At 32.9% G+C, this 15744-nt stretch overlaps 1 protein-coding gene across 1 annotated transcript; it reads left to right on the top strand.

The window, feature by feature from the left end:
* The first annotated feature begins 460 nt into the window (after positions 1 to 460).
* LOC107613848 (DEAD-box ATP-dependent RNA helicase 10-like) lies at positions 461 to 6707 on the top strand. The gene is made up of 13 exons (XM_088496563.1): positions 461 to 991; positions 1312 to 1441; positions 1552 to 1621; positions 1776 to 1838; positions 2661 to 2735; positions 3283 to 3402; positions 3993 to 4034; positions 4110 to 4184; positions 5264 to 5410; positions 5621 to 5758; positions 5898 to 6009; positions 6093 to 6181; positions 6441 to 6707. Exons 1-13 carry the CDS (start codon positions 853 to 855, stop codon positions 6561 to 6563), a joined length of 1323 nt encoding a protein of 440 aa, XP_088352689.1. The 5' UTR covers positions 461 to 852; the 3' UTR covers positions 6564 to 6707.
* The last annotated feature ends 9037 nt before the right edge of the window (positions 6708 to 15744 follow it).

Here is a 15744-nt window from a genome sequence, read left to right as displayed (position 1 = left end):
TAATTATTAGTATTAAATAAATTAATTATTAAATAAGTCACTCATATAAGATATATGTAAAAATATAAAATATATATTAAAAATAAATTAAATAATATATGTATTTTATTTTTTAATAATTAATGAAATATAACCTATTATCTTTGGAAAAAAAAATAATATATGTATTTATATACAATATATCTTAATAAAATCTAATAATAGAATCTAATTATATTAGATTAATTTAGTTGTAAAAATTAATTATTGTTTTTTGTCGAATTTTCAAACAAGATTCTTTCTTTAGATTCATTACTAATTAAATTTTAGATATCTTTCTCCTATAATCTGTTAATTAGTTGTCTTAGTGATGGTAGTTCTAAAGAAAAATATTAGATTTTTAATATTTTTATTTTTTTCTTTTTTATTTTACTAATTAACAAATTTTCTTTAAACATTCTTTTTAACTTCTTGTTTTTATAAGAAAAGCAAAGTTGAAGTACCACTACTACTACCGTCCGTAACTGAATATGGCTGAACGCGGCCGGTTTTGGAAACCCAAACAGGTTCCGAATTCAAATAAAAAACCCTAGGCCTAGTTCAGTAATCAGCTCTCTCACTCACCCCACACACACAGGCACAGCGCCGCCCCGTCCCCCAGCTCTCTCACTCTCACCTCGGTTCACCGCCACCGCACGCTCGCCTCCGTCGCGCCTCTCACCGGATCCACCTCACGCTCGCGTCTCCTCCGCTCGTCATCCCTCGCGTGCTCCCTCTGCCTCGTATTCTGCTCGTCCGCCATCACTGCACCCAACGGTCTGTCCAGGTCTCTGCCCGCTCCTCCGTCCAGCCACCATTGAAGTTTGATTGAGAATGGCGGAAGATAATAACGAAGTCACGCAAACATTTAAGGATTTGGGATTATCTGAGGAATTGGTGGAAACTTGTGATAAATTAGGTTGGAAAAATCCATTGAAGATACAATCAGAAGCGATTCCTCTTGCACTACAAGGTTTCTGCTTTTGTGTAAATTATGAATGTTAAATTCTAATTATACAATGCTCATTCCAATGTAATATAAGTTATTGTTAGTTCAATATCTGTTAAGAGTGGTTGGAACATTGTTGATGATGGTTTAAATAATGGTGGAAACTCACATACATTTGTCATCACCTGGAGTGATAGTTAAGAACTGTTAGATGATTTGTTGACATGTTTGACTAAATTATCATCAATCAACCTCACATGAATTCAACTGCATGTGAGTTGTCACCTTTAATAATTTATTAATTAGTAATTGCTTGCACTTGTTTGGGCGTGCTATTGTTATAGGAAAAGATGTGATCGGACTTGCCCAAACAGGTTCTGGTAAGACTGGAGCTTTTGCACTTCCCATATTGCATGCCCTCTTAGAAGCGCCACGCCCCAATGATTTCTTTGCATGTGTGTTGTCTCCCACAAGGTTTGATTCATACTTTGATATAACTTTCATATATTTTATTGAATTAATTGTTCTAGTTGATGTATAACTAGTTCAGTTTTTTGTTTTTCTCACACCTGTCTTTGATATAGAGAACTTGCTATTCAAATTGCTGAGCAGTTTGAAGCTTTAGGGTCTGGGATCGGTGTCAAGTGTGCTGTGGTGAGTTTTAACATTCATTTATTTTATGGCTTCTTGAGACTCTTTCCAGCATTGCACTTAGTTTATTGTTTCGTGGAGCTGCTTTAGTGTTCTATTTATTACATGCTTTACATCGAATAAGCTCTTCTGTTGTGATTCTTTCTTTTTTTGCCAGCTTGTTGGAGGGATCGACATGGTACAGCAATCCATCAAGATAGCAAAACAGCCTCATATTATTGTAAGTGCTTAGCAAAACAATGCATTAAGATAGTATTTGTTAATGGGTTATTTACGGATCATATTTTTTAAATGAGTAATGCTACACATCCAAGTCTTTTATGAACCAAGTTAAACAATAAGACTTTGAATAATGCTACGCATAACTGATTTTTGTTGATGTTAGACCAACTTGGTTGGACTTGGTTAACAAAAACACTTGGATGTGTAGCATTATTCTTTTTAGATTACTATATAATGGATACAGATGAACCTAGGCAGATTTGTATAATGTTTTTAAGTTGATGTCTTGGTGAACTATCCATTAATGTCAAGAGTAATTAGCATTGAAATAATTAGTGATCTTTGATTGCATTGAATTCATTCTGTTGGTCTCTCTAGCTATTGTTAAGCTTCAGATCAAGTCCCATACGATGCATGTAGGGAAATTTAAAGTATTTTCATTTACCTTGATTCCTTGAAGCGTTTTAATAAATTGTCTTGTCATAGTGTCTCAGATTGTTCAACTGTTCTTTTAGCATTTTGTTAAGTTTTCCATTTATTGTCTTGTTTGGTTTAAAAAGCCAGTGTTTGATGTCTATGATGTCATTTTTTATTCACTACATGGAAGAGCCAGCCTAGTCCTGTCAAAGTGGTTGTCCTTGCTGATACACTAATGCTATATATGTGCGTTAAAATGAACTAGGCACATTCTGAATTTGCAAGACTGAGTTTGTGCTTATGATTTAGTGTTTCTTTGGTTGTTGAGTTATGTTTAGCCTTCTTATTTTTTGTCGATTCTGTGTTTCTTTTCCTCCTTTATGTTAAATTCATACCTTTGCAGGTCGGAACACCAGGACGCGTTTTAGATCACCTCAAAAACACCAAAGGATTTTCTCTTAATAGATTAAAATATTTGGTATGATTTGTACATAATGCTGATGTTACATTATTCTATGCTCAAGTTTTCTTTTCTTTTTATTTAATCCAATCATTTGATACACGTGCTGTGTGAACTATGTATTGATTGTACGTAATGAGTTCTGAATATTTTTCACCACTTTTACTCTGCCCACCCAGTTTGCCCCATGCATATATGAGCTCAAGAATTCACCTCTTATTTCATTAAAATCTTTATTTACTCAATGTTGAGTTGTGAAATACATAACATAATTCATGTAACTGACTCAATGCAATTTCTGCAAGTTGATTTTCTTTTGAGATTTATGTTTCTGCATTGGGTTAGGTGCTTTATATATTGTTGCAAAGTTATATCTTAAAGAATGTCAGATCCTGATTCAAAGTGACGAGAAAACATTTTATGGATTCTTTGGCCTATTTTTGGACTTTAAAGTTTACAAAAAGAAATATTTAATAAAACTTTCCTGTTGTCTACCATAGCATTTTTTCATCTCTCATTTCTTTATCGTACATATATTTGAACTTGCTATATTCTACACATTCAGGTCCTAGATGAGGCGGACAGGCTGTTGAATGAGGACTTTGAGGAATCACTTAATGAGATTATACAATTGATTCCTCGTGAGCGGAGAACATTTCTGTTTTCTGCTACAATGACTAAGAAGGTATATATGAATATTTATGGACAACTGTGCGCTTTACTTTATCATCGTGTGTACAATATCATTATATGCACAGGGACAAATCCAAAACAGTTGAAGAGGGGGAGGGGGTGGGGTTGAGAGTTTGAGACCATAAGTGAACAATGTAAAATAAATATCAATTCTAGTGGAATTATATAATTAAATAAGTATTAAAGTATGTAAAAAATATGAGGAGATCAAGGGCTCAATAAACTTACTATGACCATATTTATGTTGGCATGCAACTAGTTTGTGTGGAAATATGTGATAGAAGGAGTCGGAAACATTATTTTTATAGATTGGAATAGATCAGATATATGTTTTCCGTTTCAGATTTATGGCATTTTGAATTTAGGACTATGTTCGTCTAAGATTTATGGCATTTGAATTTAGGACTTAAAAGGGTTCTGGTTTTCCTCTCTGTATGAATAAATTTTAATCCTATAATTTTAATTTTAGGCCAAGTCTATATTTTCCTATAGTTAGAAAAAGGTTTCTAGAAGCTGCTTATATACAACATATATATATATATTACAATGCTAATACAGCAAGTTGCACCCTCAATGCTGCAGGTCCAAAAGCTCCAAAGAGTTTGTTTAAGGAATCCTGTGAAGGTACCCTGTATATTTGCAAATATGTTTAGATTTTAGTTGTTCCAAATTTACTCAATTTGTTTTTGTTTAATTTAGATTGAAGCAGCCTCTAAGTATTCTACTGTTGACACACTGAAGCAGCAATATCGTTTCTTACCTGCCAAACACAAGGTTTGTGTTATCCATCATTGATTCTTCAGAAAATGTTTGATTTTTGAAGGGGATTTCGGTAAGCGTAATAGAACATCATTCGTGTCATGTATTTTTGGCACAATGGACTAGATCTTATATGTTTGAATAATCATGACATTTACTTTAGGAAAACATCTACTTCTTGCAGCATGTTAGATTGACTGCATGGAGTTATGTGGGAAAACTCTTCATTAAACTCTTCTATCAAATTGACTTTTTGGACTGAGATCAATATAACTCTTGTCAAAAGGCATGCCTAGGTGCTATAGGCGATGGGAGAAATGGTTCAGGAAAAACATTGAAAAAAGTACTAGATTTTTTTGAAAAATTCAAAAAATGTTAATCGGGCTGCTCGCTTAACCCGTTATTTTTTTTCCCGCCTGAAATTTAAACGGACCTGATTTTAAAGGTAAAAGCCTGCTCGTTTAAGCGGGGAAACAGGCTGGCCCAACGGGTTTAGCCCATATTGACAGCCCTAGTTTTGGCTCTTTTTAGATGCTGAGAAGCCAAGGTGCTAAGGCATGTGCCTTGCTCTGAGGCTGCTTTCTGTTTCGTTTATATATATTAGATGAGAGGAACTGTCCCCTAGTGTCAGCCAAAAATACACTAAATTATCTGACTTAGCCCAAAAATATTAGATACATACCCCTGCTACCCTAAAAGATATTAGGTTTTGCATAGAAGATAGAAGACCATTGCTTGACCTGCACAACAACAGAAGTTGAAATGCCAGAGGGGCACCACTTGACCACCCTGTTGCTTCTCTTCACCACCTTTTTTAGTTGAATTTTTGGCATTCCACAAGTAGTTTTAGTTTAGGAACTTATTATTATACTTTATTGAGGATTTGTGTCTAATTATCATTGTGAAGTACTTTGTTTATTTTGCACAATAGATATATATTCTATTGTTTTCTAATGCCTTTGTTTACTGAATCATACATTTTTTGGTGCCTTTTGCATTTGACTGATTTTTATGCATTTTAGGTTTCATGAATCAGCCTATATCTTCTATGCCTGCAATCTATGTCCTCGTTAATTTATTGTGTTTTCTTATAGGATTGCTACCTTGTGTACATTCTCACTGAAATGGCTGGAAGTACATCAATGGTGTTCACTCGTACATGTGATTCAACTCGTCTTCTTGCTTTGATTCTTAGTAATCTTGGTCTAAAAGCCATCCCAATTAATGGTCATATGACCCAGGTAATTGTATTGAACATTCTTGTATTATAATAGTTAATAGTTAATTAGTAATTTCTTGCAAAATATTCTTTCTTCCACCTTATGGGAGAGAGGATGTGGGGTGGAAGAAGAATCTCTCTCTCTCCCTCTCTATAGTGCATGGACATATACATATTTATTATTTGTGGTTTGCCAGTTGTCTGTAATTCTTTTTTACAATAATCTTGACAGTCAAAAAGGCTTGGAGCCTTGAATTTATTCAAGTCTGGGGCTCGCAGTATTCTCATTTGTACTGATGTAGCTAGTAGAGGATTGGATATTCCAACAGTAGATGTTGTGATTAACTATGACATCCCCACAAACTCCAAAGTAAGATGTGCTATAATTAATCTAACTTTTGAATTTAGCCTCATGTTATTTGTTCTACAAATTCTAGGTTGACGAATCATCTAAATTTCTGCTCTAGACTAAACCTAAATTGCTGGATTCCTTATCTTGTGGTCTGCAGGATTATATACATCGTGTAGGAAGGACTGCTCGTGCAGGGCGTTCTGGGGTTGCAATTTCCCTTGTGAACCAATATGAGCTGGAGTGGTACATTCAAATAGAGAAACTTATAGGTGAGAGTAGTAGTATATTCTTTAACATGTATTGTTAAGGCTGGGAACATTTTCTAAAGTCGTCAATGCAACTAATATTTCAGGCAAGAAGCTACCAGAATATCCTGCACAAGAAGAGGAAGTTCTACTTTTGGAAGAGCGGGTTAGCGAGGCCAAACGATTATCAGTAATGGTAATTTTGCATGCAAAACTTTGTTTAGTTTTTATTTTGGGATATTCTCTCCGTCTCATATTTTCCGAGGGAAACGGGTTTGGGGAAACTGAGTTTGGTTACCTTGAATACCATTGATAGAAATCTGCATGTATAATGTGTATGTAAAGGTACATGAGCTTTGGATATAGTTTCTGAATTCTATGATGATGGTATTGAAATCAGTTAATGTATGTTTATATGCTTGATTTAATGCATTTTTTCTCAAAACTTTATGTAGAAAATGAAGGAGGAAGCCATGGGGAAGAAGAAACGGAGAGGTGAATCAGATTATGGCGAAGAAGATATTGACAAATACTTAGGTCTCAAGGATAAGAAATCATCCAAAAAGTTTAGAAGATGAGACCTTACCACTGCAGTTTTGTTTTCAAGTAATCATCATATATGTATATGGCAATTTTGGTATTTTATTTAACATTAATTACCTTGTACAACATGAACCTTGTATATTTTGCTAATTTTGCATCTAAGGCTATAATTGCAATCAGTGAGCTGTCTAAAACAAATATCTGACCAAAGGTGATTCTGCATCACAGATAAATGACAGAAAAAACTTGTGATAAATCACAGATTAAAGAAACATAATTTACCCACATTAATTCACACATTAAAAACCTTGTGATAAATGACAGAAATAAAATTAAATCTTTTTAAGTAGTTGTGTTTATTTGTTATCAACTGTCCAAAAGTTCATTGCCTTCGCAAATCTTCTATTAGCTATAACGACATTAATACTCTTTCTACATCCACAAAATTTTAGTTTTTAAAAAATGTGTATATTGTTAGATTAAGCTATTTAGAAATCAGTTAAAAAGTATTCTAAAAATAGTCGTTTTTGATATATATATTTTTAATTCTTAACAAGAAAAATATTGAATTCTAAAAAAAAAATTACTTTCTTAACAAATGCATGATACATCAAAATAATTAAATGGATAATAACATTGTCCAATGTTTATTAATATTATTACATTTATTTAGGCTGTCACAAATTAAAACACTGAGAAACAGAATGCATATTTCATGCAACACGCAAAAGCAAATCCAATAAGCAGCACCTAAATATGTATTTTTCCCGTAATAAACTCTGATTATCATTTTCTATGATCCAAATTTTTCTCTTTGATTTCAACCGAGTTTATTCTTCTTTCGTCTAATTCAACAGAGTCTAACAACAACAACAATAATTCATGCAGTTCAAAACGTGACGCTAAATTCAAAATTCTTTCCTCACATTTTTTTTCCTTGAATTTTACATGTAACAAGAAAACCAAAGATATATCTATATTATAGTAATAATCATCATCAAGTTTGGTTGATTTTGAAACCATTATTATAGTGACTGTGTGAATTTAGAAGATTCCGATTTTTTCCTTTTTTTTTCTTTTCCCATTTTTTCTTAGGAAATTAAAGTGTAAGAAAAGATGGAACTAGAAAATATGAAAAAAAAGAGTAATTCTTCCTATAAATTTAGTGGTTCTCTTTTTTGTTTGTTGGATTGATAACTTCACATACACAAGTAGACTAAAATATGTACGTTTCTACAAATGGTGTAACACTAATAATAGTGTAACAAGGGGGATCCAATGTTTGACATCTGTCAAAATCTAGTTGGCAACATATAGCATCTATGGAGGGCACTGATGAGATGGGGTTGGCAGAGCACAACGCCAACACTGAGGAGGAGGTCGATAACATGAACATCTGGAAGGCCGTTACAGAGAAACCAGAGGACAAAACCTTGCAGCCAATATTATTAGGGAGACTCCGAGTTACTTGGGAATTTGAATTAGTTTGATTCAAGTCTCCAAGCGATAACGGAACTTAATTTCGGATAAATCTTGGATTTTGTTAGACTACATCATCCTAATAATTCTCCAACACTGAAACGATCAAGATAGATCAAGTTACATGAATTGTTAGTAGTTAACATCAACGAAGAAGCACAAAGTAAGCCACGATAGTCATTATCAAATTGATATATCAACTAAAGTCACTAGGTGCGAGGTGCCCTTAAAACATTGGTTAAATTGCTATGTATTATATTCCATTGCTTAATGATAATTATTAGCGTTTAATCATATTTTCCACCAACATTCTTTCTTTCTGATATAATTAAGTATATAAGTATATAACCCATTAATTAGTCCTACGTATGTTCATACTTTTTTTTTTTTTGGAAAAGTCTAGAAGCCAGCAACTTTGTTAAATTCTGTCTAGTATGTAACCAGCAAAAAAAAAGTGAATGATGAAATCTCACACCATTAAAACTATCATTGATAGCTATTTGATGGCTACAAATCACAAAGGTTGCTGACCCTAACATTTCTCTTTTTTTTCCCCAAATATTGGCGCCAAAAAGTTATTACAATCATTATATGTTTTTATAAATAAAACAGATACAAGCAAGCTAAGAAAATAATAATTAAGGCGACTGCAACTAACCCAAAAAAAATCTGAATGTATATATATTAACTACTCATGCCACTAATTAAATTTGGGTATTGTTAGTTACCTATACTTTTCCCTTTTAAAATTCAAAAGTTGAAATAATTATCCAACTTTTTGAACTGAATTAAACAAATTGAATATACACTCCTTCTTCTACTTGCTCCCTAACTCAAGAATCAACAATGGCTAATAAGGCTGCGTCTGCATCTGAATCTGTTCCTGATGCAGGGAACTCCTCCTTGGAACTGGAAAAGACGCTTAGGGACTTCAGCAATGAATTGGAGAAGCTCAGGGACTTCAGCAATGAACTGGTGAATCTTGAACGGAAGATGCAGAAGCAGAACCTCATTTCAGAGCTTGAGGAGTGGAAGCTCAAACACCAATCATCCATCAATGAACTTCTCTCTGCTCTCTCCCAATCTTATCAAACCCTCCATGTCCTCCATAAATTCCTCGATCTCAACCTTCACTCAAAGTCCCAAGCCCTAACCGCCAACCTCCTCCACCCGCAGCAAAAACCACCACAACAAGAACAACAAGACGACGTTGCCAGAACCGTCCTCAAGAAGAATCTGGATATCGCCAAGGCATTGCTCACTGAGATTCAGGAAGATTTTTTATTCGATCCTCATAAGCAACAATCTTCTCCTTCTTCTTCTCCTCCTTCTTTCAAGAGGATGACGCTTGATCAATATCTCGAAGATTTAGTGATTCCTCATGAGAAACAGCCACAAGAAAAAAAAGAAGAAGACGACGTTGCCAATAAAACTGTGGATGATACCGCCAAGGCATCGCTCGCTGACGAGAGTCTGCAAAAATTGATGGAGGATGTTCAAGAAGAAAAAGAAGGATATTATTTTTTCATAGGAAAAGGAAGAACATGGGTTCCAAAAAAAGACCTAGCATTTTTAAGGAAAATAGTGGAGGAACAACTAGAAGAATCTTCTACTTCTTCCACGCTTAATCTAACACACGAATTGCAGCGTTTCTCCGATATTCGAATCAGAGCGGTTCACGCCGGAATTCAGCTCTCGAATTTGCTGGCTCAGTTCATATGCTCTTTGTCAGGGAGCGACGAAGCCACACTGGAGAAGTTGGCGTCAGAGATCAACAAATTGGCGGAGAAGGCAGATAATAATGATAGTGTTGCTGACAAGTTTGCTTCTGTGATGGTTGCAACGAAGGATGTGATGATGATGTCATCAAACCAGCAGAAAAAGAAGAAGAAGGTGGTTAACCAGAATAATAATAACAATAATGTGAAGGTGGTTAAGCAGTTCTGTAGCTGCATTTCTGATTTGGAGTTTGTTCTGCGCGGTGAGATTGTTCCAGAGTCCTGGGATTTGGTGGAAGATGCCGCTAAGAGGGTTGAAGTAATTCTTGTTCTCATGCTTTACACCATGCAGGGAATTAGGGTTTCCGTTGGAAAGAACAATCACAATGACGATCATGAATTTTGGAAGATTCTCAAGGATCTCATTTCTTTTCTCTGGGATATTGAACAATATGGAGCCAACTATTGAAGCTATGTTCTGCTTTCTGATTTGTTTGTACGTACGTACTTTTTCCTTTCAAACCGATGCATGGTAAAATAATGATGAATGATATTCACATTTCTTTTCCATAAGTTGGTTATTAGAGTTTTAATTTTTCTTAGATCAGTTGTTCATTATTATTTATGATCGTGGTTTCACTATTATTATATATGATCATGAGTTGATTTTGTATGTACTAGTAGTGATAGGTGAATTGATGCATGTCTGATCTTAAAATTCTTAATATCAAGTAATTAATGGAGCATGCATGAGTGGTGAATCCAGGCCTGAAACTGTTAATGGTGAAACTAATAGTAATGGTATTTAGTTAGTTAATTAGTCGGAAATTAACTTGTACGTGATTATATATGTAGTCATCAAACATATATACTATTTAATTTTAGGAAAAGTATACCTAAACAGGAATAATGGATATATCGGATATTTAATTTATTCGGTGTACGGATAGTTATTCTAATATTAAGATTTAGATGAGAGAATTTGAAGTGTAGTATATTTTTATTTTATTTGACTAATTTTAAAATGTATTATTCACGTTATTGACAAAAATCTATCTAACAAAGTCAAACTTATGTCTAATTGTAATGTTTTTTTCATTTTGACTTAAAATAAAAAATATTTTAGTAGGTCAAGGTATTAAAATTAAACTTTATTAATTAATTTAAATATAGCCAAATTCAATGCTGAATATTTGATTGGAGAGGATGGATGTATACCAATATACCATAATATATATGGTAACAAACTAAGTACTAACATTATTCGTAAAGCAAGATCTTTTATTTTTATTTTTTTAAGGCCAATGCTACGATGCTGAAGTGAAAAAATTTCAACATGTATTGAAATGAGGTGGATACCTCTTATGAAGGACGCGTGGTCGTGTTGATATGATAGAATGAGACACGGACTGAGTGGCATTAATAGGACGAAGAAATTTGTCCAGTGTTATGAGGCAATTAAATGAAAAAGTATGTTTAAATTAACTGCTTAATCATTTTCTTAATTTTGGAAAGAGTTGGGTTGGTATTTATTTATGCAGTTGGGCTTTTTTTTGCTAAATCTATGAATTGGACTGATATTGTATGGAGATGATCCAAATTAAGTCATAGTCATATATATAATAAATAAGTTAGCTGTTCGGGAAAAAAAAAAAGAGAGAGAAAGTTAGCTCATGAATTGTAGAGGGAAAAAACGAGTTAGTTGAAAAATTATTGTTTAATAATCACTGGTTGCATCACATTGAAATTAATTAAATAATTTATTCTTCAAAATATTAATCTGTTAACAATGATTTATTTCAGTTAACCAAATAGTAACATTGTCAGTCATTTAAGGAAATAGGGACTAATTTATTTTATTTTTAAATCACGAAATCAATTTTTTTTACAGTATTAAGTTTGAAATAATTTAATTTATAGTCAATAATTTCAATATAACGTTAATAATTACCAATTTAATAAAGCAAATTTTTTTTTGATAACCAAATACACATAAGTAACAATATTAGCATATTACATGCTATCCCGTCCCAGCAAGCAATGGAGACATAGGCTGTGTAGAGTCAGAGAATATACAGTCTGTGTTAGAGAAGGGAATTTATGTGGTTAGATTTATTCATCCCTAATGATGATGATTATGATGTTGGGGTTTTCGGTGTAGGCCCAACATATGGATTTTGTTATGATGTGGGATGGGCTTTTTGGTTCGATTTTTCGGTAAGTAAAATTATGAGTTAAATTTTGTACGAGTTGGATAGAGAAGAAAAGTTTTGGTCAAAAAGATTGATAATTATAACAGTAGAAAACAAAAATACAATGGTAGTTGCTAGTAATTGGTTAATTTAGAAAGGAAAATATATAAACGAACTCGGAAAAGTAAAATAAGAAGAAAAGATGTAACTCGAAAAAAGTAAAATAAACAGAAAATATGTAACAATACTAACTTAGTCAGAAAAATTATGATTAGAATTTAGAATATTGTTCAGAGTCAGTGTCATTTTGATAATTTGAAAATTAATAAGATTTAACGATTGAAAAAATTAGAAAATGAGAACTTTGGTTTGAAGAAAGAATTGTTTCAATTAAAATATAAGTAGATGTTTATTAAACCAACTAGGAATGATAAAAAAGTATCTACGTATTTTTAGAGACGTTAACAGTAGTTGTCATTGTTAAGTATGAGTTAATATTTTTGTAATTTATAATTAAAAAATTCTTGAAGAAGTTATGGTTGTTGTCCATGTACGTTTGTGTATTCTTATATATTGTTTATATATTTATATATTATCTGGAGATGGTGATAATGCATTCAAAAGCGGGATTGAAAAAACTTATTACCGAGTTTGCCGCGGAGTTAGGCGAACTATATAAAATTTATAGAGTTTGCCGGAGATATGGCGAAGTTGCCAAATTTTATAGAGTTTGTTGGCGGTTCGGCGAAGTTGCTTAAATGCCAGGAAAAAAGAAAATGGGATTTAGGGAATTAAAGTTCATAAATCACGTTGGGAAAAATTTAACCCTTTTTTCATTTAAAAAAAAATCCCTTAGGATATGCATCCGATTAAGCAAAATGTAACGCTCAACACAAGACACACCTAGCAAGTGATTTGTGATCATATTCCGCGAAGGCCGTTTCTACCGTGCTGTAGCCGTTATGTTTCAGCAGGCGATAAACTGAGCTGGAGGCATCTTCTAGTAGACGCGTATTGATAAACTCCGCACGTACGCCGTTCTCCTTCCCGAGCTAATTATGCATGAGACTGCATGTGGTGCTTCACGCTCCTCGCTGTGCTTGACGCTGTCAAACCGAGGACAGACAGGAGGGATGCTTGGTGCAGTTAGAGATTGTACTGGAGCGACAAATAGAGGCTGAAGAAGATCCAGAAGGAAAGTCCAAAGACAATGGGAGGCAGAACGACCGACAGGCACACTTTAAGCGGACCTACGGAGGCTACCATCATAGGAAGTAGCTGATGGGTTAAGAGAAGTGTGTTGTCGTAAGCCATGTCGAAGGGGCAGCTGACCTCCGTGTAGGAAGTACAAGAACGACGGACAAAGTACATGAAGGTGGAGAAGGTTGGCCGGCTAAGAGAGCTTGTCCGAAAACACCTTATGCCGGTCTTCTGGACGGAGCAGACATTTTTTGGTGCAAAGAAGTTACGCCAGTTAATTTGGTTAGACGTGTTGTGTAAGAATTACGTTTATGTAACCTTCAATTCTAATATACGGTTTACTTCTATCTAATTTGTATTTTCTTGCAGTGATCAATTATGTATGTTAAGAAAATTATATTTTGATTTCACAATAGTTGCAATATTTACTCTGGTGTCTCTAAGTTTCAATATTGTCCAAAGTTAGTAAGAGTCTTACTCGTTCGGACGATTGGCCCATGAGGAAGGAGTCGAGCCCACTATTCTCCAGTCACCCATCGTAAGAAGATATATAGTCTCATTATGTCCGGTATAGGAAATTACGTTACATTACCTGCAGTAGTGGTATTTTCCAACATATACTTGTACTATTTAATAGTGAATCGGATGTAAAGTAGTTAAGAAATTATTGAAATTTAACAATAATTGTTATTTCATTATAAAAACAAATTAAAAATACGTATTCCAGGCTAAATATAGCAAAATATATTTTATTCTTGAACCATATTATTTAATATGCAGTCTGATACTCTTAAGATATTATGGAGAAAATGTATTTCGAAGTTAACTTCTAAATCGGTTATTATTTTTGTTTTGTAGTTTTGTAAGAAGTAGTATAAGCTAATCGTTTTAAAAACCGAACCGGACTGGGTTGGTTCAACCCGGTTAAAGGAGAACTGGTCAGCCAAGCGATCCGAGTAAGCGTAAAGAAAGCAATTGGCAAAGAACCGGTTATAGTACCGGCCGAACTGAAGTTAACCGGTAAATAGGTAAAATAAGTAGGTTTTTTTATGGTTTTTAAAGGTGTAAAAAAGAAAAACAAACCGGTAAGACAGCCCAACTGTCCCCTTTCTGTCAGAAGAAAATCATAAAACCCCTTTGTATCTCCATCCGAGTTTCACGCCGCAACCACCCCGTTCACTTCCAGCGCCGCTACCAACAACAGTAGTGTCACGTTCTTGGCTTCATAGTAACCCTCAAAGCACAATTTGAGCGTTACTATCTGCCGCCGTAGAATGTCCGCCGTAAAACGCCGGCGGCATAGAAAATATGGTGCTGCTTCATTTGTTTTTCGTGTTTTTTGGGTTAATGTTGGAGTATTTATGTTAATGGATGCTGGTACGGTATTGAACTTTTTAGAATTATTATGTTGATTTTAAGAGATTACACCAAAAAAATGATGCCGATAAGTACTACAGGAAATTTATTTTATTTGACAATATGTAGCTGATAAGATTTTTTAAAGGATTTAAATTTAAATTTTTGATGACCGAAGTTATAATTTTGAAGATGTAATTTTTAGATAGTTTATTTAGTTGAAAATTTATTGAATGTACAAAATTAAAAAGGACTTCTTCATTTTTTATAATCGTATGTCATATGTTAATAAACTTTTTGAATCCCAGTTAAAGTATGAATAGACTAATAAACCGTTGAGTTGGTCACTCTATGGATTCATTTGGTGGTTCGATTTTTGCAACTTTTTATAAAATACATATTAAAACATGTTCATACATTGCGAATAAACTGCACGACAAAGTGTGTGTTTGGGTTAGAGTTGGTTAAACTGAAAATTGAAAGAAATTAATTCTGTAAAATTAATTTCGAAGATAAGTGAGTTTGTACCCACATAATTTATGTTTGGCAATTCTATATTAAAATTAATTTGATAAAATGAAATTGTTTGGATAATGTTGGTTAAAATCACTTTTAAATCGATAGTTAGTAAATTATTGAAAAATTATAATATTATTTTTAAGTATATTCAATCTTTTTTTATAGTTCTTTTAGTATTTTTTTTATATGATATTTTTTATAAAGATATACTTTAGTTTGTTATAATTTTTTGAATAAAAGTTAATACTTATTTATTAACTTAAAAATAACATATAAAGTAATATATTTTTGCAGTTTGTATGAATACTATGAATAATCCTAATTTGTGCACTGTTTTGGATTCTAGTTTTTTACTAATTGTGTTTTTATTATTATTTAGGATAAATTTTTTACTTAATTTATCAATTTCAGTAGAAACAATAATACATATCATAACAAGTTAGAATAATAAACAATGAACAAGAAATATAATAATAGATTTTACAATGTGAAGAAAAAAAGAAATAGTATAATTTTTGGAGTAGTCTCAGTATTCTTTTATTTAAATGTATTTAGGACCGTAAAATTTTATTACTTATGATTCTATTGTTTTGTAAAATTAATTTCTTATTTACGTTATCATTTTTACTAAGATCACTAATTCATATCATAATAGAATTACAATAACAAGAATTAATTGAGAATCAAAATATATAAAAATACTAAAAATTGAAGCAAAAAATAATTATTTTATATAACTTAATACCAATATG

The sequence above is a fragment of the Arachis ipaensis genome, chromosome B8 (genome assembly GCF_059453495.1).
Source record: "Arachis ipaensis isolate K30076 ecotype BB chromosome B8, ASM5945349v1, whole genome shotgun sequence".
NCBI classification, from domain to species: domain Eukaryota; kingdom Viridiplantae; phylum Streptophyta; class Magnoliopsida; order Fabales; family Fabaceae; genus Arachis; species Arachis ipaensis.
The sequence above is the reverse complement of the archived record's forward strand: the minus strand, read 5'-3'. Positions and strand labels throughout refer to the sequence as shown.

Coding starts and splice junctions, on each gene's coding strand:
- LOC107613848 (XM_088496563.1), top strand. CDS start 853: ATGGCGGAAGATAATAACGAAGTCACGCAAACATTTAAGGATTTGGGA. Junction 1,839..2,660: donor CAAAACAGCCTCATATTATT/GTAAGTGCTTAG, acceptor ATACCTTTGCAG/GTCGGAACACCAGGACGCGT. Junction 4,035..4,109: donor GTTTAAGGAATCCTGTGAAG/GTACCCTGTATA, acceptor TGTTTAATTTAG/ATTGAAGCAGCCTCTAAGTA.